At 33.4% G+C, this 27,475-nt stretch overlaps 1 protein-coding gene across 2 annotated transcripts; it reads right to left on the minus strand.

Annotated features, from left to right (window-relative positions):
• Positions 1–493: 493 nt before the first annotated feature.
• On the minus strand, positions 494–27,046 carry Hpgd (15-hydroxyprostaglandin dehydrogenase). Of its 2 annotated transcripts, none has more exons than XM_005325516.5 (7): positions 26,635–27,046; positions 26,227–26,350; positions 23,091–23,197; positions 16,325–16,421; positions 5,641–5,717; positions 3,301–3,464; positions 494–2,162 (listed from the first exon to the last, which is right to left on the minus strand). In XM_005325516.5, the coding sequence occupies exons 1-7, from the start codon at positions 26,725–26,727 to the stop codon at positions 2,024–2,026; spliced, it is 801 nt and encodes a 266-aa protein (XP_005325573.1). In that variant the 5' UTR covers positions 26,728–27,046; the 3' UTR covers positions 494–2,023. The 2 variants fall into 2 exon arrangements, with proteins under 2 accessions (XP_005325573.1, XP_077887121.1); XM_078030995.1 differs by lacking the exon at positions 26,635–27,046 and adding an exon at positions 26,438–26,595.
• Positions 27,047–27,475: the final 429 nt, after the last annotated feature.

Here is a 27,475-nt window from a genome sequence, read left to right on the forward strand (position 1 = left end):
ATACTGCATCCTTTTCCCCTGACCAGGTGTGCATTCAGAGTGTTTCCCATTCCAGGGAAACTAATTGTGGATTTGCTTAAAGTAAGCCACTTCCCCTACTGACTCTGTGTCCATTAAAATCAGCCTTCCTCTCTTAACACAGGTTTCCTCAAGCCAATATTTCATTTCTTTTTTTAAAAATTATTATTTCTAATCTGCCATTCATACCTTCTCTTCTGTTTGTCTGGGATGTTCAAGTTTCTGATTTTGTGTCTTTATAATTTAAACTTTTTAACAGTTCACCATTAAATTTCATTTTTTTTTTTTAACCCACCTTGCGGAGAAACTCTTCTTGCATTGAGTCCTACGCTGAGGTACTGATGTGAGGTGCTTCTTTCCCCTAAACCACAGTCTTCCTTCCTTAGATTTATTTAAAGCTATTCACAGAAGTCAAAGTTTAAAGAAAATAAGTTTTTACCACATGCAACACACTCTTTTTTAGCTTCACTCAGTATTGATTTTAAATGTCTATACAGTTTATTAATTTGAAAAAAAGTTAACAAAGCATAAAGTACATTGATAACTGCTCATACAAAAAATATTCATAAATAAGAAATGTAAGCTGTAGTTTTACATTGCAGTAGGAAATATGTCAGGTAAACAATACTGCACACACCTCTATCATTCACTGGTTGGTTTCTGCCAGAAAGTGCAAGGACATTTGGGTCTAATTACAATTTATCAGATGTTTATTGATGTTCATTTCTTGGTGTATGTAAATCATATCATCTGAAACTCTAGTTTTTCATATTAAATAACTTCTTAAAAGTGAAGGCAACATTTCTCTAGGGCAAAATTAAAACAGCTGGGTATGATATCATTCCCATGTCTCCTGGAAATTTTCATCAATCTCACAAGGATGGATTTTGTTCCAAGCTGGCAAATTTGGATTTAGCAGGAAGAGTGGGTCACTTGTACAATATTTCTTTGAGGAAATGACTGATTTGGAAATCTTGTACTCTCATAGTTATTAGTATTAATCACTGCCTCTAAAGAGTATTGCCCAAAGCAGGTGTATTTAATAAACTTCAAATACACCTCTGTGGTGGTGTGAATTGCATCATATATACACAAATATTTTTGGTGCAACAAAATTGGTTTCATCTCCTCATAGCTATACATAAAAGAGCGATAATTTATGAAGATAAGAGTAAAAGAGTATTATTGAAAGATAGACACTTTTAAAATTATCACAAATCAACAAAGAACTAATCTGAAAAAATTACATTTGCATTTTCTTAAAGAGCATATATTACATAAGAGTTTAAATTTTTTTTTTTACTATAAGTGCTAAATGTTTCATTTCCTGAGATTTGTTGGAATTAATCAAAGGTCTTAAAGTATTCAAAGAGGAAAGAAATGTTTTCCCTCAATTTCAGGCTGAACTGTGAATCAACAATCTCCACCAATTATTTTCTGTCATTTTTCCATGCATCAGATTTTTCATTTGTGATATAGTCACATTGAAATTTATTTCTTAACTACTCATCCTAAATTATGTTCAGCTTAAAGATGGCATGTAAGTAAAAATTACTAGTACTAAACCTTTGTCATTATTAAGTAGCTTTCTGCTTTTGAAGTGCAAACATAGAAAATGAGTTTTTTTTGCATCTGTTTTGATTTATATAACAATTCAAGTATCTCCTTTAAAAGGATTTTCTAAAAACTTTAATATTTATGAACCACAGATTTAAATAATATTTTCTGGAAGGCAGAATATTCCTTGAATATCCTTTGTTTTAATCCTGACTTACACTATACAGTTTAAAAACCTAGCTTTGGTTTGAATTGTACTTTTTAATAGTTTATCATAAATTTTTATCCACAGACTCAGTTAATCATTTAGGGAAAAAAACAACATCTGTTGTGTGAAGGAAAGCTTCAGACTATAACATTTCATTTAAAAAGCTATATTCAAATAAAGATGTGGTCTGAATGTAAGTCATTTGTACTTATTATCAATTATGGCTGATAACTAAAATGTTCATTGGGTTTTGACAAGAGATGGAGTTGTGTCATAGTCCTGAAAATGAATTCCTTTAGAAGTTGTGATCTTCATTATAGCGCCATTAAAAGCATCGTCTTCAATGAGTGTTAGTAATCCATTGGCAATCGTTGATGGGCTAAAAATAAAGGAAACATTGGTATTATGAAACTGAAGAATGAGGTATATTGTCACTTCAAGTTATATCTTGAAGAAAAGTCTATGACCTTGAAAGTATAATAAGAAAATATATATCATTAAATTATTGTTATCTCCAATTAGATACTAATTAAATTATAAGATAAATTTAGTGGTAGATCCCATGCCTAATGTTTTGTAATTTGGGCAGGAACTATTTGTTGTCATTCTTTATATTGAGAAGATAATTAGTTTCTCAGCTTTATCATATAAGTGGATCTTAGTATCAGATACAACTTTTTTTTTTTTGTATCAGGAATTGAACCCCGAGGTTCAATTCACCCCGAGGTGCTTTACCACTCAGCCATATCCCCATCCCTTTATATTCTATTTTTAAAATTTTGGGATAGGGTCCTGCTAAGTTGCTTAGAGCCTTACTAAGTTGCTGAGGCTGCCTTTGAACTTGTGTTTCTCCTGCTTCAGCCTGGTGAGTTGCTGGATTACAGGCTTGAGCCACCACACCAACAAGATACAAAATTTTTAAAAGGAAAATATGATGAATTATAGGTAGCATTTATTGAACATCTTATTTTTTACCATTTGCTAGCCATTTTAAGTACCCTTCATTTATCATCTTATTGAAGTCTTTCCAAAGTCTCTAAATTTGTTTTAGCATTATCCGCATTTTACATGCCGGAATATTGAAGCATCTACAGGTTTGATGGATATGTTGATAGTCAGTGGAGGAGTCAGGATTTGATCCCAGTTCCAAGTGAAAGCTTCAGCCACTCTTACTCAGAAACAATTCACTGTGTGTGTGTGTGTGTGTGTGTGTGTGTGTGGTCATTTGTTTTATGAAAATGTTTAATTATGTGACCATAAAAATTTCATAAGGGTTACACTTAAATATTTCCTAAAATTTAGGTAGACAAGGTATAATTTCAAGGCAAATTTCATAGTGTATAAACACATTCTATTAAAAAATTGATAAAATTGTTTTCTTTCAAAGAGTTTGTCAACCCCAACTTTGAAGCTTGCAATAATTTCTCAAATTTAAAAGCTTACTCTTCCCTTTTATTGCTTCTCTACATAGTATTTTGCTTCATTATTTAAAAGAAGAGAAATATAGTTTTACTTACTCCAAGATTCCATAGAATTTCATCAAGTCTTTGATGTGATCTTTATATTCTATGTATTGTCCCATGTTTTCTTCTTTTTCAATGGATTCAAGGATGGGTGTGTTGACAAAGCCTGGACAAATGGCATTCAGTCTCACACCACTGTTCATAAGGTTAGCAGCCATCTGCCAATTAGAAGCAGAAGCCAAACTGAAATTAAAGTTATTAAACATATTGATATAAAAATTGCTAATAAGATATCCTCTGACTTGTAACTACATAACAATGACTGGTAAGCAGAAAGACAGGAAAAGAACATATACCTAAGTACTGAATTCATTCCTGCAGATCTTACCTAATTGCTTTTTTTTTTAAAAGGTAATATTACTGGACAACTCCTGAAAATACTTAATTCTCTAAGATGCTCTTATCTATTGAAGTCGAAAGAACCGGAAGCTAAGCAGCTGAGTCTTAGAATTGATATCTAAAGCTTTCTTTCAAGATTGTGGTTGTATAACAGAAAATATTTGCTTAGAAATACTTTTGTGGAAAATTTTAGGACCTTAACGGACTTTAAAGATACTTTACATAACTTGCACTATCTGGAAAACAAGTGCTATTTTCAGGTTAATATTTATTGGCATGATTTTCAACCTATTGATTAACCTGAGTCATTTGTAAAATAAAATACAGTTTATTCTCATTATTTATTTGTGAATCCCATATTTGCACATTTGAACACTTGCTAAAATTGACTCATCATCCCAGTGAACAATACTTGTGGAGATTTTGTAGTCACCTGTGGACATCCTCGAAGCAGTTTAGGGTCACAAATGCATATATTCCTGCTAAGATTAAGATTCACCTTGCCCTGTTTTTCTTTTATGCCTTTTGTTGGTAATTATCCTATTTAAAATGGCCCTCAAGTACAGTACAGAAATGCAGTTTAGTGTTCCTGGGTAAGAAGGCTGTGGTATGCCTTAGAGAAAACTTGTGTGAGTTAAATAAAGTTCGTTCAGGTATAAGTTATAAAAGATGTTCGCCATGAGTTAAGTGTTAATATAACATATAATAAGTAAGTTATATTTAAATAGAAATCATGCATAAAACAAGGTTGTTATTGAGTGTTTGATAAAAATGTGACCACAGGCTTTGTGGAACTTAATCCTTTTTCTCCTCTAGAAGCAATGGTCCGAGCAGTCACTAATTCAGTTGACAAGCAACTTCACAGAACATAACTACTGCAAATAATGAGAATTGATTGCAAATGTTTCTGGTCTAACTGTGAAGTTTCTGATCTTTTAGATTTACTTTGTTTTGTCTTAGTGCATTTTAAAAAAAGGTTGAACTGAAGATTAAATCTTTGCAAACCCAATAATAATTTCTAATTCATTTAAATTAAAAGTGTGAGAACTGTTCATCTTTGCCTTTGAGTGAACAGTTAACTTTCATAAATGTTTTTTCCTAGCATTTTTAATTTTGTTAACATTTTTCTTATCTTTCTGGCTCCTCTCTCACTTAGAGGAACCACCCAGAAACCTTGATTGTTTTTCCCTCTGTTATGCTTGTGCTTTTTAATACATTTTCTAAATAGCAGGCGGAATGATTTTCTTAAAATGGAAACATAGTCTTATCACTCTTATGCATAAAAGACCCACCAGTAGCTGCACTCAAGAGTAAAATCCAAGCTCACACTGTCAGCTTTTAAGTCCTTTTTGGTCTGCTCTACTTACATCTCTGGGACTGTCTGATCCTAACATTCTCTTTCCTTTCTAGGCTCCATTCAAGCTGCCCATATAAAAAGGCAAGCATTTTCACATTAGGCTGTCAAAGCATGTGGTCAATTAGGTCTAAAACATGTTTCTAAGCTCTGAATACCCTTCACTGTAGGCCTCCAAGGCAACCCTGTCCTTGAGTACTCCATCAAGTAAATGCCTGATTGGATTCCTCCTTCAGCCCCAAACACTATTTTCATCATATCTCCAGGGACAGGCAATGTCTTCATGTTCTACTTAAGAAGCTTGAATTTGGAGTTAATTTTGAAAAAAAAACAAACAGTATTTCTTCATTATTTATCCTTAAGGTATTTTTCAATAACATACCTATGTTTAGAATCTACTTCATTTTAAAACGATGTACCCTTTATTTAGTTCTCCACATGATCTGAAAACTATTTTTTTTATATAATAAAAGTTGAAGTAAAATATTATGCTTTCATCTTTAATCTAGATGTACTGAATTCTTAATTTATTTTCCTCTACTTTATAAAGTCTGTGTTCATATAGATGTATAAAGGAAAATATCAACAACTAAACAAAATATAAAAAAGAAAAAGAGATATCGTTGTTATTGCATCCTCACCGCTGCCGAACGTGTGAATCCAATTATGCCGTGCTTGGAGGCACAGTAGACAGGTTGCTGCGCAACAGGCATGAGTCCTGAAAAAGAGGAACGAGAGGCTTAAATAATTTGATTAAAAAATGAGACTATATCCAATAATGACTGTGCAAGTACACGTTTTATGGCCATTTCAGTTTAATTTGGAAAATACACTAAAATAAAACCTGGTGACTTTGTAAAACTCAATAACAGCTTCTCTCTGTGATCTCTGTGGTCCAGAATTTATGGTAGGTAAGTTACATCTTTGTGCAGCCATGAGTGATATGTAAGTTTTTCTGCTTCCCTGGCTTTCTGGAAGTCAAGGAAAATCAATTCCATTGAAAGCAGAGAATCATCTTTAAAGACAGTTAATTACCATCTAGTTTTCAGTTTTTAAGTCCAAATTTTCAGAAAAGTATATATTCAACATTTTTTTTTTTTTTTTTTTGTGGATGGGATTGAATCCTGTAGGGAGGTCTACTTCTGAACTACATTCCCAACCCTTATTTATTTATTTATTTATTTATTTATTTATTTATTTATTTATAGACAGGGTCTCCCTAAATCCCTGAGGCTGGCTTTGAACTTGTGATTGTCCTGCTTCCTCTTGCCAAGTAGCAGGGATTACAGGTGGGTGTCACCACACCCAGCTATATTAAATGTTTTAAAGGCTTCCAAATAGTTGAAGGATTTTGAATTGCTTAAGAGGGACTTAGAGATTATAGTTCTTCATTATAAGTTAGTATGCACTTCCCTGTCACCAATTTGCCTCATGTGATCACATGTAATGCCTCTAAGAGTTTAGTAAAATTAAAAATAAACATCTTTTGATGTAGGTCTGTTGTATATGGGTAGGCTCTTGTTCCATGACTTAAGAGAAGAAGAAATAAAAATTTATGTTCTTATTTTATTTCTTGTCATAATTATATAGTCAATAAGAGAATATAGATTGTTAATTTTCCCCAGGTATATAATAGTAACTGATTAAATTCATGGTCTGGACAAAACCAAACAGTATTATAGTATATTCAGTGTCTTTTCTCCCTTAATTCCTGGTCTAGCTCAATCATTTAAAAGGAAACCAAAGGACAAAAACAAAACAAAAAAACACTCTATTTAACTGCAGTAACTATCAAGCATATTTCTTATTTATTGTCAAGACAAACTATCAAATTTAACTTTAGAATCAATTTTATATTTTAGTTTCTAGCTAATTTCTTAGATTAACTTGGCTTAACACTTCTTTTGTAATTTGTAATTTCTCTGAGTGGTCTCTGATTACTATGGTATTAGTATCAAATGTCATGCTAATAATACTAAATTATTCTGCTGAGTGTGTTCATCTCCACCCAGCTAACTAGTTTCAGAACACCACCAATCAGTTGAGAGTGTTGTGCCAAAGTTCAGCAATAAATGCAGACCTTAACCACTCCCTGGGTGCCTTCCAGGTCTCAATTTATAAAGTATGTTTGCTCAAGAGCAGTTTAAATCCCTAAGGATGGTAGATCACACATGATGTGTCTACCCAGTGACCTCAAAGTACCATAACATGTTGGTTTTCTTGCTGGTGTTTTGGTTAAACAAAATGTGTATGTTAATTAGATTCATCAGTGTCAGCAAGAATTTATAATGTCTCCACAGGATTCAGAGGTATATTAAGAATATGAGATAAAGGAAATAATAGATACAGCCAAACGTTATTGATTTTTATTCTTATATATTAGTCTTTGCTTTACCCATTCCTTAAATATTTGTGAATCAAACGTAGTGGTTGTAGACAGTGTTCACACACTGCAGGAACAGTGTGAACCTCAATGAGAGATAAACTAGTTGACAAAGTGGCAAAAAAAACACAAAAACATTGTTCATAAATGTTATCAAAGATGGATTATGAACAAATTTTGTTACATATATGAAAATTATGAACTTCTGAACCCAAGCGAGTTGAAGGAGTCTCAGAGGTGAAATAAATCAAACATTGCTTTGTTGGTTCTGGAAATAAACAAACACAAAATATATAATACCTTTACATTAAAGTAGAATTATAAGTGCAACCAGAATGTGAAAGAACTTAATAGCATTTTTTAAATGGCACTTGGTTTTATGAATCTTGTAACATTCTAATGACATTTTCATTACTTTTCTACAAAATGTTTCCCCTTGCATTGCTTTCATTTTCTAATATTAGATCAAAGCTTACAGAAACCAATTTTAGACATTTAGGAACTAAGCTTTCTTTTAAAAATTTTATAGCTTTATTGAAGTATAATTGACATACAAGAAAGCTGCATATATTTAAAATGTGCAATCTGAAAAGTTTTGACATGTGCATACACCTGTGAAACCATTACAATAATCAAGATAACACATATTCACCTGAAAAGTTTCCTTGTACCTCTTGAGAATACCTTCCTTCTGCATTTCCATTTTACCCTACCCAACCACTGATATACTATGTTACCATGGTTCATATTTTCTAGAACTTAGGTAAATGTAATTTTATAGTATAAGTTCTTTTTGGTTTAATTGTTTCTCTTACAACAATTTTGAGATTCATTCATGTTGTAGTGTGTATCAATAGCTTAGTATTATTCTATTTTTCAATTATCACATTTAGTCAAGTTGTAGTTAATTTAATTAAACAGAGTATTTTCCTTTAACATCCCAAACATGTATATTTCATCAGGCTAAATAGGGAAAGAAAAGAGATTTTTTTTCTTTTTCACAACAATTTTAGTTGGAAGTAGAAATTTTCCAGATATCCAACATTTTCTATCAGATCTCAAGATCAATTATTTCTTTCAAAGTGTATTTTTATTGTGGTTTAGATTAAGTATTGGATAACCATACTTCCATTATTTATCTTAGACCCACAACATCAGCATATAATATTGTTCCTATGTGCTTCAAATAAAATTGTGTTCTGATGCTGGTAATAAGGCTCAGCACATAGAATTGTGCTGAATGGGCATGGTATGACTCTGGGGACATCTTAGTGTAAATCATGCACCCTAAGGTTTCTAAAGTTCACAACTTACAGGATTAAGCAAGGCAGCTAACTCTAACAGAGGAGGATGACTGAACAGAGAGAAGGAGGAACAAGCAGAGGTAAGAATAAAAAAACAAGCTAAGTGCTATATCATAGAAATTAAGGATGAAAATATTTAAGAGGTTTAAAGTGGTCATTAGTATCAAGTGCAGAATCAAATAAGAATCATTCTCTTTCAACAGGCTTCAGAATTACCTGCCTAAAAATAATACCTCTTCTGGTCTTGTACCTTTATCCAGCTACCACCACATTTTTCTTTAAAGAAAAAAAATCCTCAAAAATTATTACATTCATTGTGTCTTCTTTCCTTACCTCCCATTTATTCCACAACTTATTCTAATAAGGCTCTCTTTTGAACACTCAATAGACTGTATATATCTGTGTGTGTGTGTGTGTATGTGTATGTGTGTGTTTACACAACCACATATACATACATATATAGTTATTTCATCAGTTGGTGGTTTAGTGTATATATGTATATAAATGTATATAATATGTAAATGTATATACATGGACATATGGCTATATATGTATATACACATATATACACACATTTGTATATATAAAGCACTTAAAATACCTCAAAATTACTTACATAATTATAAAGTATGTATACATATACACAAATACATATAAACATGTAACACATCCTCCCTCCCACAAGCCCCTGGCAACCACAGATCTTTTTATTATCTACTTAGGTTTGCCTTGTCCAAAATGTCATATAATTAAAATCATATGGTATGCAGCCTTTTTCGGATTGGCTTCTTTTACTTATTATTATGCACTTAAGATTCTTCCATGTCTTTTCATGATTTGATAGTTCATTTCTTTTTGGTGCGGAATGATATTTCATTGTCTGAATGTACTATGGTGTCTTTATCTACTGACTTACTAAAAGATGGCTTGTTTGCTTCCAAGTTTTAATAATTATGAATAAAATTGCTTTAAATATCCATGTACAATTTTTTTTTGTGGTGCTGGGGATTTAACCCAAGGCCTTGTGCATGCAAGGCAAGCACTCTAGCAACTAAGATATATCCCCAGCCCAATGTACAAGTTTGTGTGTGGACATAAATTTACAGTTCCTTTGTTTAAATGCCAAGGAACACAACTGCTGGACTGCATTGTAGAAATAGTTTTGTAAGAAATTGCCAAACTCTCTTCAAAAGTGGCTATACCATTTTGCATTCACACCAACCATGAATAAGAATCCTAATGTTTTACATCTTCATCAGCATTTGGGTTTCACAGTGTCTGAATTTGGCCATTTTAATTGTGTATAGGGTTATCTCATTGTTGTTTTAATTTCCAATTCCCTAGTGACATATGATGTTGAACACATTTTCATAGGATTGTTTGCCATCTGTATAGTATCTTTAATGAAGTGGCTATTACCCATTTTCATTTTTTTTAAATTTCCTTTTGTTGAGTTTAAGGTTTTTATATATTGGACAACAGTCATTTATTGGATATGTCATGTCTTGGGTAAGCATTTTCTCCTAGCCTAGTTCGTCTTTTTATTCTCTTGGTAAAAAGAAATTTTTTAATGACCAAACAGTATAAGAAATGACATTTTGATAAAATGGTAAATTCCATTTAGTTTACTAATGTTTTCATTATACCCTGTACTTGATGGCACTAACTATAGTACTGAAATGAAATCACTCCTATTAAAATTTTGTATTCACACAGGTATATTTTAAGGAAAGAAAACCACCAGAATACATGACCATAAGTAGTACAAATCTCACTCTCTAGAGCTAAAGACAGAGAGGTTCATTTCTATATTAGTCTAGTCTTAAAATTCTTTCTACCCATATTTGTAAAGAGACAACTTTAATCTCTATATCTCATAGAAGGTAAAAATCTTAAAAGATTTTATACAAAAACTGCAGTCTCCCCAGAAAGACAACTACACTGAACATGCAAACATTTGCTTCTAAATGAATAGAAACCATGTGAAATGAACTATATAGAAATACTAAAAAAAAAATTCAACTTAGGAAAATAAATTGTGAATCTAAGGAAGCTGCTTATTAGAGCTCAGCAGCTGTGCTTTTTAAAAGCAGGAATAAAAATCTCCCACACTTTTTTTTGAAACCAAAAAAGAAGCTGCTTACCCATTTCTCTATTTTTAACCACTACTTCTCTAATATGAGGAGAAAGGGAGAACTATGGGAACTATTCACCTATGTGCATGAAGCTGGCCAAAGTAATGCTGGACTTCCTCATTATGTTATATTCCTCATAACAGAACATCTGTTCTGATGATACTTTTCCACTTCATTCTTAAAATCATCCATAAAGTTAGGCTTTAAAGTGTGACAAAACACTAAACAGTGACATAAACTTTCATAACCAGTATATCTTTCATAATAAAAGTCTTTCCAGAATGATAAATCTAATGGTACTTTCCAGTGATAATTCTTGAAAGTTGTTTCTAGTGTTCTTCCAAATTCCTCCTTCCAAAAATTTCAGTCATTGCCTGTGCTAATATCAGAGGAAACTGAGATGTCCTTTCTTAATCACTCAAAGAATACTAGAGGCTAGCTTCTTAAAGTTTGGTCCAGGTATCCGCATTACCTGGGAGCAGAATTTCAGGACCCACCTCAGTCCTAGTGAGAATCTGCATCTAACCAAGTCTCTGGGTAATGTTCATGCACATTAAAATTTAAGAAGCTCTGTTCTAGAAGACTATTTCCTAATAGGTCTTCATTTCTGATACTAAGAGAAGCTAAATATTTTATGCATACTTCAAAAGGCTTGTTAATAAATATTTAACCTTTATTACTAATTCTTCTAATATGTGTCTTCCTAATTATTAAAAGAGCAAAATGAACACCAGTCTCCATGGAATGGCATAGAGAACTAAGCCAGTACTAGCAGGAGTGGTGGCTCATATACTCCTGACAGTTGGCACCTGAGCAATTAAGACCCAGACAGTACTAGAGTAGTTCACCATTCCATTTCATATGCTGAAATATAATGAAAAAATTGCTTTTATTGGCACTGTGCTCATTCTTATTATGCTTTTCAAGTTATGTGACCTATTCGGGATTAACTGTAAATCAATCTATATTGTAGAAACTTAAAAAATAATTTAATGCACTATCATGTAAACAATAGTTTACCACAATGCCTGGATCTTGGCAGTTGCTAAATAAGTGTTAGGCCCCTATCATTATAAGGCGCAGCTGTGAAACCAATTTTTCTTTTTGCTTTTGGTGTGAAAATAAAGAAAAGTGATCAATGTTTTACTTTGCCTAGAATTTCTGGTTTGTTGGGACATTTCAGTGCAAATATTGTTTTTTAGCTGTTGGGATATTTCTAATATTTCCAAAGACCTTCCAAATTAAATAAGCTTCTATTTCAATAATTTATGCCATGATGACTGTTTAGTTTTGCAGTCTTGGAATTATATAATTTTTGGGATAGAAACTTGCCTAATTACCTTTATATCCTCATTTCCTTTAAGCAATTGTTAACATATATGTTAAACCTGAATTTTCAATTTTAATTAGTAACTTAGTTCTGTTTTAACATTATGTACAAGATAATTATTTTATATAAAACTCATAATACAAGTGGACATGTCACCGGCTGTTATTTAGGGATGATAAAAAAATTTCTATAATTTTCAAATCTTCTCTTGATTTGCTAATGTTTTAAATTCTCTGTAAATAATACCCTCATGGTATCTCCCACAAAATATCACTGAGTGACTTGTTTCTGAGACATAGTGAATGTTCCTAGGGAAAACTAAAGCTACTGAGGTAGCTGAGTATGTAGGCAGGTTTGAAAAGGACTGTTGGGTAAATTTCTTTTCTGTGATAATTATGTTTCTTTCCTGTAGTTTGAAGCAACTAAATATGTAAGAAGCATATTTGACTTTTATGGGGTGTCTTAGAGGATAGTCATTATTTATCTGCATTAAACCAGAATTCATTCTTCTCTGTTGTTCCTTCCAACATTTATTTTTAATAGTAAAGGACAAATGTGACAAAAAGAGTGCATGATTGTAAGTTGTAAACAACAATGCATATGTAAGAGTCCATGTGTTCAACAACAATGAGAACAACTTCTGGACTCCAGACCTGAGCACAGTCATCCTCAGTATGCTGAAGAATCTCTCTCCACTTTACTAGTCTGTTTGTTAAATCCATTAATTGCATTTGAAACTCTGTCTGCGTCAGTAGCCTTTACTCATTAACTTCTCTGCCCAAACCAGTATGTCAACTTAGGTTTTACTACAACAGTGAAGGACTCTGCTGAATCAATCAAAGGGATCATGAGGATAGACCCTAGTAGAGCTGAATACTGCCAATGGCTATGCCTTCACTAGAGTGAGCAGAAAAAAAAAATCAATAAAGAAGGAAGTTTTGGAAAACAGAAAACAAACATTATAAGAACTTTGGCTTTGATAATCCCTCAAAGATTGTTTTGGTCATGTGGCCACTCCCATGTGCTGTGACTCAAGGGCATAAAATTGTTGATACCGTTTCTGAGAAAATGATAAAGACTGAGGTGTTCTTTCCCCCTTCTTCTATTAATATTATAGTCTGAATTTTTTATCAAACTAATATCACTGTGGGAAGAACAGAGGTTCTTGATTAATGGACAAGATACAAGGCAATTTTTTTATGACTCTTTGTGAGATGAAGGCACATTAGCAAAAGAGAGGTAGTAGGGATCCTACAGATTGGCCTCCAGAAACAAGGAAACAGAATATAGACAACATACATGTGAAGTTGGCACTGTGAAGGGAGGATGATAAGGACAAACTAAAAAAAAAATAACAAACCAAGCATTTTAGGGTTGCCTTGCATGTTGGGACACAAATTAGAGGAAGAACAAGTTTGGAACAACATAATATTAATTATCATAACAATGCCAGAAAGGTAATTTGAAACCAAAGCACTCTTATCATGGAATTTATACTAATTCATCATTTTATCTACATGAATAGAGAAAGATTCATACATGCTTCCAAATATTGAGTCTGAGACAGTTAAGAAATTTAACTCCCAGAGGTGGGTAGTATGGTAAAGTAAGCTTTTAGACAAGAAAGCAAAATGGACAATAAATTGTAAGCCTTAAATTGCTCTTTTCAATGCCATGTTTGAACTTTTCACTCTGGTAAATTCCTCAAATATTTGAAGGACTTTACAATGTATACACAATGGGACCAAAGCTTAAGATTTTATGGAAGGTTTAATCATGAGAACACATACATTGTCTTTAAAATGGTACCCGGTTGCTATAGCTTGCATATTGAATGTTCCCCAAAGTTTCATGTAGTAAAGGCTTGATCTCCAGGGTAGTGCTATTGGGAGGCAGGGAAACCTTTAGAAGGTAGGGCCATTTGGGAAGGTCTTTAGGTCATTGGGAGCATACCTTTGAATAGGATTGTGTCACTTCCAATCCTTTCTTTCTTTTGCTTCCTCGCTCAGAATATAATTGCTTTGATCTACCACACACTCGTGTTATGATGTGGTGTCCTTGTAAGAGGACCAAAGTCAAAGACTGTCTTAATTTGGACTGGATCTCTAGAACTTATCTCTTTATAAGTTACTTATTTCAGGTATTTCATGATAGTGCAAGAAAGCTAATACATAGGTAAATAGTAAGTGCTCAATAAATGTTAATTATTATCATATCTTTAAATATTTTCATTGTATAAAAGGCAGTAGTATTACATTGCGTCCTCCTATTATTCCTCTTTAAAGCAAGTAAGCCTCCTTGCATGGTGTAGAATCTTTCCCAGAGAATACTAAAATGATCCAATCCTGAAGCTTTCCACGTGTTTCCAAGAATATAATCAGTGCCTCCAGTGATATAAAAGCAAGGAGCTCTCTGTATAGTGTTCACGGCTCTCTAAGCTTTGCTAGCCCTCATAGCTTCATATAAGAATCCATAGAATTATCTTTGGATCCCAGTCCCCAGGTTTTTGTACATTTACATTTCCAAGAAAATATTAAATATTTCTTTCTAACTCTCCAATCATTTGTATGAATTTCTTATAATTTTAAAATAATTTTCTTTTAGAATAGTGTAAATTTAACTTTGAATTAGGGCTAAGCCAAGAAAGTGAAACTTCATGTTCTCTAGAGCTCACATCTCTCAAGTATTGCTCATGCTCTTAACTTTTATTTGAAATGTTATAATTTATAAGTACGTGTCCTATTAGGAAAAGTAACCAGATTATCCAGAATGATTTATAGAATTATGTTTGTAATAGCTTTATGGATGTCATTTTGACTTGAAGCAATAGAGAAAATGAGAAATTATTCTATTTTTTCAGAACTTGTAAAGGAGTTCTCTAAACGTCTCCTGGCAGCAGTGGCTCAAGGACCATCTGTCAGTGATTTTTAGAGACATGAGGAACAATGCTGAGAACCAGACACTAATTTAGTCACAGGTACCTCCAAACTCGACTCCCCAAATACCACTGGGGCTTTAAGAGAACAGGGTGGGAGGTGGTGGAGAATTCCTACTCTGGAATCTCCACACTAACTGAAACCAAGCAGGCAATTTAAGAAAGCCTCTCTTTTTGGACATGAGTAGTTCATATTTGCTTTCTAATATTGATCAGGTTTCTTAAATTTAATAATTTCACTCAAACTCTTCAAGAATCATTAATGATCTTTTCCTAGAGTTTTAAAAGTAAAGTCACTTAGCTAAGTTGCTCCAAAGATTTCTGTTAGCAATTTATAATTGCCATTAAGGAATAAGATATCAGCTGATATTAAATCATACTGTTCTTGAATGAAATATTGTCTTGGATTGCTTGCAGGCATCAATCCATCAATATTCTGTGTGATAGATGATCAACACTCCACTGAAATAATTTGTTTTTTCCTTTGCATACTGCTAGAATATACGGCCCCAAATGTGATCTGTGAGATCAAGTTCATAACTGAAACATGAGCAGAAGTGAAGTTTGCCATTTCTGGGCTACAGGTTTTAAAAGAGTAACTACACCTCCTCCATGTTCTTTTCCTCTTTCTGCTAGAGAGAAAGGACTCCACCAATTTCAGAATACCCTGGAAGGCTCAATGTTGAAGATGTAGACCTGTCACCCAAGTTTCACAAATGACTACATAGAGTGCCCTGCAACAAGGATCTTGTCATGGGCTTTTACATGGGCGAGAAGTAAGCACATACAATATATAAACTCTGATATGTTTGGGGTCTATTTATTAGAGAAGTTTAGCACATCACTAAATATATAATATTTTATAATTATATACTTTTACTAAAATAACAGAATAGAGATAGTTTAACTTCATTTCAGTACTTTCTACTTTGTCAAAGTGACTTATACTTGCCTTATTGCTTAGGAGTATCACAATATCCTTTAAAAAATAGTAAATCTGGGGAAAATTTATAATTTTAAAAAAATAGAGTGCTAAAATGAAATAAAAATATGCAACTTAAAATAAGCATATAGTTCAAATACTTACTATTATGCTGTAGAAATATCATTAGAAATATAAAAATACAAAAATTTAAAGTCTTAATTTCAAACCTGAGTTAATAAATATACTTTAAAGATCTACTTGCATAGTCAAATTAGCAATAAGAAAACATAACTCTTAATATAATTATCCTTACCTGCTAAAGATGACATATTGATGATGATGCCACCTTCACCTCCATTTTGCTTACTCATGTAATCCAAACCAAGATAGGTTCCACTGATAACAGAAACCTAATCAAGAGGGATAAAAGGAAAAAGCATTATAGCCACTAGCCTTTATTGTATACAAAGTTGTTATTTTTTCATACATTCAGTGAGGTTTCTGCAAGTGCTGTCAATAAAAGAGGTTCTGTTTATTTGTTTTAAAGGTACTTATTGATCCTGGGTTCCCTCTTTTGTTTGCCTAACAGTTTTGTAGTCCGTCATGTTTCTACAGAACTTTATTTCACTTAGTTGCCCAATATGAAATTTTATTATAAAGATTGGATTCAATAGGGTTTTGTAACTTTAACTCAATTTCAGTATCTTTTGAGAATTCTATGCCTTCTTTTTCTTTTCTTAATAGTGGCTACAAAATTTATTTACCTTTTCTCTCTTTGGTTCTCATATCCAAGTATGAGATATGCCCATTCATCTGCACATTCAATTCTCTTGGACCTTAGAATATAGGATAGTGGCTACTCTTGATTTACTATAATTTTCATTTTCTCCTCTTTTCTTTTGAATAAAATCCCATTTGTTCTTGTATCTACATTGTCTTCATGTACAGTAGGAGGGGTTGGCACTGGGGCACATGTCTATAACTTGATTGCAAGTTTGTGGCTGGCCTCAGCAACTTAGCAAGATCCTATCTCAAAATAAAATAAAGGTCTGGGGATGTAGCTTAGTAGTAGAAGACCCCTGGGTTCAATCCCAGTACTATCACCACTACAACAACAATAACAGCAACACCCCAAAACAGTAGAAGATGATCTCTCCAGCTTCAGTGTATAAGTTGATTAATCTAATGCAGTCACAGAAGTCCCATTCTCCCTGACAATGGCTGGTTTGAGACAGCGTATAACCCAATTCTCAACAGAGAGACTTGAGTGGCTGTCAACTGGAGGTGGGGATGGGAGAGAGGGGGTGGTGAAGAATAGGATGCTGTGGAGAAATTTTTTGTTGTTCTTAAAATTGGGAAGAAATAGTTACATTACCCCCTATGCATTGCTTGTATATGTGTGATGAAAGGAACAGAGAGTCATACTGCTAGCATCAGGAAAAAGAAGCTAAGATAAAAGATGGCAGGTGGGTGAGAAGAAAAGACACTGGGTCCTAACAATATCACTGATGTTCAGTATCAAACAATCCTGAACTCTTGGGTTGTGTGAAATCACATCATTGTTTTGTCCAGTTTGAGCAGAGAGTTTCTGTTACTTGGACACATGATCTTCAGTAATGTTTATACTTAATTTTATTCAACACTGCTTATAGCTATCTTTTTCGTAGTTTACTAATTAGCTACTTACCTCCACATGTAGGAATTCTTCCTGCTTTTATTCTACTATTTAAGAATTCACTAGTACCAGAAATGACCTGTGATTTAAAACTGATATTTGAAGCCTTATTTTATTTTTTTTAGATCTAGGAATCTTTCTGTCTTCAAGCTCAGACTTTTAAAAAGTGAAAATTCTCTTTGACATCTCAATTTCTATTTTTCTGTCCTTTATAATACTTCAAAGAAAATGATTTAGTAGGTAATGAGTCTGAAACAGAGGGCACGTATTTGTGTTTACCTTCTTTTTATTTTAAAAGGTCCTTTTGGAGTTTTCTTGACAAATATTCAGAAATGCCTCTCCTTCCTAAAAGTAGTTCTAGAACAGAAAACTCAATTGAAGATTCTATTCACTTAAGCCATGTGTCAGTTTGAGATGAAGTGGGCTTAGGGAAGATGAATAAAATCTTTCACATGATTCCTTTGAACAGTAAATAGAAAGCAAAGTTTATATAAGAAGGAAAAAATGTAGACAGCTAAAATTACTGAAGTCAGATTCTGTTAGTTTCTGCCCAAGTCTTCAGCATGTCTGAACAGAATTTCTGTTTACATGCATTGGCACTAGGCTTTTATTACCAAGTATTCACAGCCTTACTCCATGATTTTGTGTTTTCAACATAAAAATGCAGCCAGAGTAAAAAAAATTTGGAAAGATTTAAACTTTATTTTACATTTTTTTGAGACAGAATTTATTTTTACCTCTTTGGTAGAGGAGAACAAGGGACTATTTTTCTCTTATCATTTGAAGAACTGAATCTACAAGACAGGTCTAAATCTTTGGTTGTGATATTTTTTACCTCTTTTTGTTTACAATAACACTCTTTTCTCCTACCCCAGATCATACACATGTACACACACACACACACACATGCACATGTGTGCACACACACAAGGAATTGTTAGAACACCATAGAATAAAATATTTTTGTTAAGAAATGATTTCTTTTGTCACCTTGTGCAATGTTTATATATCATATAGATTGGGTCATTACAATATCACACATCTGGAAAAAAAATTACAGTCATTTTCAAATACAGACACACAAAGTAACTTGAATCTATGACATAATTTTAGTCCACTTTGTTAAGGTAGTTAAAATTCTGCACTTGACTCTTAAAGAAAATATTATATTTAATTTCACATAGAGAGTAAAAAATTCTTTAATTATTGGAAAAACAATTAAATCAACATGTTTACTCTATGCTTTTGGTTAATGAGATAACTTTTAGCTGTAATACTGAAATTTAATTGCTTTGAATTCCAAATCTTGTTTTTTTCCCCACTAACTATAGCATTCTATAAATTAAAATCACTCTCATAAATTCCCTTACGCTGGGAATCATTTTCTAGTAGAAAAGATAAGTGGCCAAATGGTAACAGACTATTTATTGAACTCTCTTATCAAGTATCATGTCTTCCTATGATACACAGATGTGCTCATGGGCACGTGTGTGTGCATACACACACACACACACACACACACACACACACTTTTTTTCCACTACTGATATTTTTAATCTGTCATTTCTTTATTTCCATTTCCCCTATCTCATCTCCTTCCACTGCGTAGTTCCTCTTAGTTTATTTATAATTTTGCACTGTACTGTACTTGGAAAATATTCAGATATCTAAATCATGCGACTTTGATTTTCAGAATCCTTGTATTTTGTCCAGTCCAGTTCTCAAACAGTATTAATAAAGATGATCATTATTTCCTGAAAACCCTTTTCATCCTTTTTTTTACTGTTCAAATTTTCCCATTTCTTTCTTATTTTATCACTTAACTTTCCTTTGTTCCTTCTTGCTACTTATAATTTAGCAAACTTGTCCCAAGATAGGTCAAATGCATATTTCAATATTACAGAGTAGAAATGGCAGGAAATAAATACTAATTTAATTTGCGATCAACTGTGTCAAGAAAAGGGAGCAGCACACGTAAGAATAATCTTCCTATCCATTTCCTCAACTACTCATTAGAGGAGGGCAGAGGAAGCTCTCATAAAACTCAGATAGTGAGAAAATGTATGTTTTGATAGTTGAAGGAACACAATTTGTTGAATAAATATTATGCAGTAGCATGGTGCTAGATGCTTCACAAAAACTATGGTCTATTTAAGCTTAGCCATCTTCAGAGGTAAGGAGCTTATCTTCCCCCTTTTACAAACTGGGGAATTCTATATAGAGAAATTAAGTAACAGTTTATAAATTGTAGGTTCAAGACTGAACTTTAGTTTTGACTAAGTCCAAATTAATATCTTTTCCACAGCAAATCTTTAAGCAAAACTAGTTTAGTTTGGGGGGCATGGGGAATCACCAGCAACAGCCATTTATTTTGTTTAATTTTTACTTGGATATGTTAAAGTACTCAATATATGTTCATTATAGGTCCAAACTAGATTATAATTTCCACCTGAATGGGGCTGAATTATTTTGTTTCATTAAAGTTTCAAAAAGTTAAAAATTACACTATAGAATTACAATATTAAACAATCACCAAAACTCAAAGTTAATTTTACCTCTGCCAGAGTGACTTTTAATAGCTTTTCAAAGGCTCATTTTTTTCCTGAACATTCCTTGAGAGTTCTGAGCAGTTATGAAGAACACCGCTGCTTCTAGCTTCAGATTGAGGAGGAAGCATAGAACAGTCTAGTGAAACAAGACTGGGAAGAGGTTTAGTGTATCTTTCTTGTGGGAAGAGTGGCAGAATGAAGAATAAGGAAGGGGTAAGTTTGGTAGGTAATGAAAGTGGAAGGACAGATGACACTGTTTGGCAGCACTTATCTATTAGGAAATCACCTAAATATTGTACTAAAACAGGGAAATGAATATCCATGCATATAAGATATATAGTGGCCATTTATCTAATAAATAGTAATTGAACTTCTACTCTGTGAGGACACAAAACAATAGTTCTTTACCTTATAAGAGTTTGTGATTTACTAGCATAATTACATATGTATTAAAAGAATTTTAATAAAATTTGTAAATTTTATTAACATAACTAAATGTTAATAAAATTTGTCCCTTGGGATCACAGAAATATGTTGTATAAGATTTCAGGAGAGGGAGAGATATGGAGTAGGGGGGGATAGCTCAATGTTAGTATGTTTAACATATTCAATTCCCTGGATTCCATCTTCCACTCAGAAAAAAAAAAGCCAAGGAAAAATATGTGGAAAGATATGAGGAAAACTCCATGTTATGCTCAGACATGGGAATTAACATGGAAAAACATGCAAAAGAACAAACATGAACATAAGACCAGGGAGGCAAAAACATACAAGCAAAGATTACATAACTACACACAAATGTTTGCATTACTCTGAGATAATAAAGTTGAAAAAAAGAAGGATTCTTTAGACTCTGATTTACGTTGGCAATGGTTGTATGTAGCAGGGGAAGTAACAAATTTTGAAGCTATGAGTAGTAAAAGTTATGCTTTGTTGTAAGTAAAATTAACTAAATGCCATCAATCCTTAAAGTTAAGCAAAGAACACAGCAGAGTCCCAAGGAAATTTGGGACTAGCTTAATTTCGATGGGGAAGAATCCAGGAGAGTTAGTTGTAGCCAAAGAGATCACAATAAAAATTCCTGGTCTGTAAGAATTTCCTATTTACAGATGATGTAAGTACTTTCCAGCTTAGAGCAGGTGCTTATTCATTCTTACAGACTTCATTAGAGCAAATATGCTCTCTTAGCTGGATGAATACAAATCATTTGAACCCAGATCTTTGTGATAACTACCTCACTATTTTCATGCTTCTCTCTTTAACTCTCATCATTGCATACTGTTTTTGACTCAGAAAAAAAAAACCCAGGAGGTGTTCATTATGAATGCACTGTAAATAGGATCTTTATACTCTGATAACCTCTATTTAGAATAATATATGTAGTGATTACTGGTAAAATTATTAAAAGCATAAGTAGTAAGGCTGCAGGGAGAATAATATTGCATATTTTTGTGATTTTTTCACTGGGATAGCTAGATTTTAACAAGTTCTTGTCATTTTATGTGGTTTGGGAAAGTGACATAAGTTTATAAATCATTATTTAAAATTGCGGGGGTTCTCAACTGGCTATATATCCAAAATTTTTGTTTTATCAGGAAGCAAAGGATGTGAAAAATTATGGTTTTTAATGAGCCAGGGGTAGCAATTAAAGATTTAAAAAGTATGATATTTTTACCAACAGAAAGTGATTAAAGCTATCCAGTGGATTTAGGAAAGAAATGAAAACATTAAAAAAGTACATATTAAAGTACAAAAGAGAAAAGTAAGAACAAATATAAATGGCTTAAATTCACAAACATAAAAATTCATTCCTAGATGCAATTTAAAAAATAAGATCTCACAATATAATAGCAACAAGAGACAGATGTAATATAAATGTTACTTTTATCTGAAAAATAAAGGAATATTAAAAGAGATATCTAACCAAATGTGAATCAAAAGGAAATCATGAGATACTAAATTTTAAATCTGGAAATATAGAACAAGTGTAAAATATTAGACAGCAAATTGAGGTATAACATTTTAAACACAAATCAAAGATTAATAAATTATACTCACTAGCAATTAGCAATTTAGGCTCTGAATATTATATTAAATTAATATATATAGTCTAAGCTGACAGAATTACTTAAAGAAGTAGGCAAACTGACATTTGTCATTTGAAATATTTGTTCAGAAACTGAAAGATCCAGGAGATAAAAATTAGCCAAAGCATAGTTGAACCAAATAGGAACACTATACAAAATAAAATTATTAGTTACTATCATTTACAAGCAGGGACATAAATATTAAATTAAATATAGACTAAGACAATTGTAGTTAGCAAGTTGTTTCTGTAAAGCATCAAGTAGTAAATATTTTCGTCCTTGCAAATCATAGGTCTCTGTCTTAATACTCAATTCTTCCATTAAAGCATAAAAGTAGCCATTGACAATATATAACCTGAAAAACTGTGGCTGTGTTCCAATTAAACTTTATAGATGCTGAAATTTGAATTTCATATGCTCATGTATTTCATATTATTATTTTTAACCATTTAAAAATCATTTTTCTCTTGAAGGTCATATAAAAACAAGATGGAAGGCCATTTTGAGTTGTGGTTTGGAGTATGCCAACCCGAGTTAAACCAGCAACTTTATTTTTTCCTATTTCCTGCTAATATTTTAAGACAAACTTATTTTCTTAATTATGCCTCTAATGTCTTCCTATTTGTAAAAGGAAGGCTTTCTGTTAACTCCAATTTTCTATGTTGCAGGTCATTGTTTCGTTTCTCTGAATGTAACATGTTTTATTTTCTCTATGAGCATCATGTATTTAAATAGTTTCAGGCAATCAACATGGCTAAGATAGCTTACCAAATTAATTTGCAGAGTTTTTTCCCAGTTTTTCTCATTATTCACTCCAGCATTATTGACCAAAATGTCCAATCTTCCAAAATGGTCTACGACTTTTCTGAAAGTATCTAAAAAAAAGATATAGATATTTTTTTATTTTCCATATTGACATTTAAATCAGACCCAATGCCATGGAATGAATTTTTCATTTATTCACCCTCATAGAAAACTATACTCATAAGCTATGAATTAATTCCTTGTTGGTTGTATGATAGACAGACCAGCAGTATCAGTTAGCTTTACCTGGAAGTTTGTTAGAAATGCAGAATTTTTGGACACCATATACCTACTGAGTCAGTATTTTACTTTAATGTATTCTTAGATGAATTATATGCACACTAAAATTCTATAAGTGGTAACTTAATGGAGTAAGTTTTAGAGAATCGAGCATCCTAAGCTAAGAACTCTTCGAAGTCAGTTTTGACAGATAGCATCCCTGTATTCCTAAGAAGTTATTGCAGCTCCATGGCGTAGACTATAATAGACATCCTTTTAAAATAAGGCATATTATATTTATAATATGTTACATTGATACCAGTTTTCTTATTTTCCAAATCCATTATGATATTTTTAGGGAGTTTTGATATCCTAGTAAATGAAAGTGTCCTTCTCATTCAGTTGATTCCATTAGGTTAATAAAACCTTCATGCATATTGTTTAAGTTTTTCTTTCTCATTTTAATACTACTTTATATTATTAGTTTGTATAAAAGTATATGTAACCAGGGTAAATCTGCATAGATTCTAAGGCCTGAATGCTACTCATTACATCATCTAACCAAATATCCAATTCTTGAAAAAGCTCTTTACCAGTCCAAACCAGGCTTTACCACCTTAGTACTGAGAAATTCATTATTTCTCAAAGCAGACTTTTATGTAGCTCTATTGATTTAAACTGCCTCTGTAGGCCTCCTACCATTCATTCTAGTTCTATTACTTGAGACTATAGATAACATTTGTGGTTGTTCTTCTCATATGTCTAGAATAACATATGAGTTCCTTTCAAAAAGTAGATCAACACAAGCTTTATTTTGATTGAAACCAATTCTTAGAATTAACAACTACCAAACATTTGGGAAGACATGGGTCAGTCAGTTCCTCTATGAATAAATTACTTTGCAAGTTAATTGCTAAAGACATTGTAGACTTTCTAATACAAGCCCTTTTATACTCACTAAACTAGAATGGAAAACAACAACAAAAATAAATAAAAACTTTTTCATAGAACTTCAACTGTTTCTTAAGACCTCAAATTAGATTCAGAAGAGGTCATCCAGGAAATATTATTTCTTTATTTTTCCCCTTTCTTGCTAAGTATGTTCTATTCTTTGTTATTCTACAGACACAGCCCCACTTTATGGGAAATTAGGTTGTTAATGTGTATGTCTATTTTTCCTTAATTTGCTTTCTTCATTCCAGTCTCCAGGGCATTCCTTATATTCTGCTTTCACCAATGTATAATTCATCATACTATTTCTGACATCACACTGAGTTCTGGGCTCAAGTGACTTATATTTTATATGCTATGGTACTTACTCTTTATAATTTACCTAAACTCTGTGTTGCAATCTGTTAATTTATAAAATAAGTTATGTTTATATCAATTCCCCAAATCTTCAGCTCGGCATTTAAACATTTTAATGTGTCTAAACAGTTTTAAAAGCTGTAGGCAACATTAAGTTTTGAAACTGACAGAATCAGTGCCATAATTTCCTTTGATACAAATAAATGATCATGTCCAGACAACATGTAGATTTCTTGGTACAAACATGCCTCCTCCAGTCAATTATTATATCGTTTCCTCCTCAATCATGAAGGCATGTATTTACAGCCTAGGGACTAGTTTTAAATACTGGGAAACAAAACAATTGAGGTTAAACATAATGTGTGAAACCACATAACTTGAGACAGAAATGGCTTTCAGATTATCTGTATTGTTTCCTATTCTACCAGCATGAATGCTGGGATTTGACATGACTCTCTCCTTGAATGAAAATATAATGTGCAATCAACACAATTATCTTCTGGCAAAATATGTTCTACTAGCACTGTGTTTATAGACCTGTTCTACTCATGCTTGTAATCTATATTATAGGTCTGTTCTACTCATGCTTGTAATCTATATTATAGGTCTTTATTATTATTTTTAGATTTTGATGATAAAATTTCCTTTAAAACTATTTTCCTTAACTTTAGGTACACTTTCTTTAACACACCAGTCCATTTCCATTCTTATAGAATATACCAAAATTTTAAAAGAAATTCACTCTTTGATGTTCTTTTTAATAGGAGCATGAATGAATTTTCTGGAAGCTTTCTGACCACTGGATTAAAAATATGCCTAGTAATTGCTCAGTATCTTTAAATAAAACTTTGTGAAATAAAAATATTTTATCTTTCTATTTTTTTCCTCCAGGAATTGTTTTTCATGCAAATCTAGCATTCTATACAATGGAAGCTGTTTGTTAAGTGTCTATACTAATATTATCCCTAATATTTCACAAATAGATAAACAGAAAACATTGACGAAAAGAGGATAGAAACCTTTCTTCTGCAACTCTAACATTGTGTTGTTATTAGTAAGTACCACTTCATGAGGGTGGGGGGACAAAATGCCTGGTTAAAAGCATCTAGCACATCTGTGACCATGATTCTAGAATTTGTGTTCTAATAGGTTTAAAAAAAAAAACGTGACATTTGATTGTCATTGAACTTCACATCTTCCAGCTCTCTAAGAGAAGTTGTGTTTGCCACAGTTCCTGATTTTAACTTCGAAATTCTGTCTGCAATTTCAATTATTTAATAATTACTGTAGCAGAGCTGTGTTTGGATATACAAAGAAGTTTTGATTACATTATGTGCTGCCAAATGACTAAACTAAAAAGATTTCTCAAGCCGTTTTGTCTTTCCTTGGTTTTTATGGCTATTGGGTTGTCAATAGGAAACATAACAGTCTAACCCACATTTTGGAGCTTGCTGCACGAGGTAGCCAGACCGGCTGGCCCTCTGCCTTGGCTGGCTCTCTTGCCCGCGTTGCCTTCAGGTTGTTGCTTGTTCAGGGAGTGTTCCCAGTTGATGGATTGATTCCCCTGACTTACCTCTCAGTTGTTCCTGGTCAGCCACATCACACTTGATGAAGAGAGTCTTCTGAGGTTCAAACTGCTCGTCTAGGGCAGCTTTACACTCCATACCTGCTTCAAGATTCCAATCCACCAGCGCTACCTATAAACAAGAGGAGAGGCATCAAGGTCCTGCGCAGCTCATGAAATAGACCAAACAATAAATAAATAAGACTCTCCTCTCTTAGACCTGAAATAAGGCAGTTAAAGTTCGGATTCTCTACTGGTAGCTTTCGAGGTCTGCTCAAGGGTCTCAGGCTGAGCAGCTTTTGGAAATGGCAAGGCATGCGCGCCCGGTGCGCCTCGCGATCTTTCCTGGCGCCCCCCAGGCGGTGGGCGAACTTTGGAGTGGGCAGAGAAGTTTCAGCGGCCGGGAGCTGCGCTTACCTTGGCGCCCTTGTGCAGCAGCGCCTCTGCAAAGGCTCTGCCTATTCCCTGCGCTGCGCCGGTCACCAGCGCCACTTTGCCGTTCACATGCATGGTGTGGTCGCAGCTGCAGCGGGCGGTGGGCGAGCTCCGTGTCTCTGCGCGGCCGCAGCTTTTATGGCCCCCTGCGCGCTCGCTTGCTGCCTGGCCCCGCGGTCTCCTGCCAGTGGGCGGGGATGAAACTGTCAAGCCAGCGCCGGGGAACCCGCACTGTGTCACCTGCCCCTGAGCGCTCCCGGGCTCCGAGCTCCGTGATCTTTTCCCTCCAGACTTGCAGGCTCTGCCGATCCTGGGTCAGAGCCTCCCCCAGCCTCTGCAGGAGTGGAGGAAGAGCAGAAAAGTTCTTTCTCAAAGAGAGTTTCCTTCAGTGTCCTAAAGACCAACCCCAGAGAAGAGAGAGCTAGACTTGGGAGCTTAAATTACTCTCCGGCCTCCCAACAAACAAAAACAAGCAGAAGAGCAAAATTTTGCTCTGTTGTCTCTTATGTTTTTGTGTGAGTTCCGTTTCATGACCTTTATTTAGGGTGGAGGTCAGGGAAAGAAAACATAACTAACAACGTGGTTTTTAAATATTTTTTTTTTTACTTGCGTTTTTGACAAATTGTGCAGATAATGGAAATAAGTCAATAGAACTCTGAAAACCTTGACTTCTATTATTTCAAGCCTGGAACTTTAAGAATCCTGTTAGCATTTGTGTTTTGGATCACAGTCAATTGTTCGTCATCTTGAGTGCACCACAAGAACTGTCATCATCTACTCGCACAGAGCTTCTGAGTCGCTGGCGAAGTTTTGCTTTAATGGA

Source organism: Ictidomys tridecemlineatus, chromosome 14, assembly GCF_052094955.1.
Source record: "Ictidomys tridecemlineatus isolate mIctTri1 chromosome 14, mIctTri1.hap1, whole genome shotgun sequence".
NCBI classification, from domain to species: domain Eukaryota; kingdom Metazoa; phylum Chordata; class Mammalia; order Rodentia; family Sciuridae; genus Ictidomys; species Ictidomys tridecemlineatus.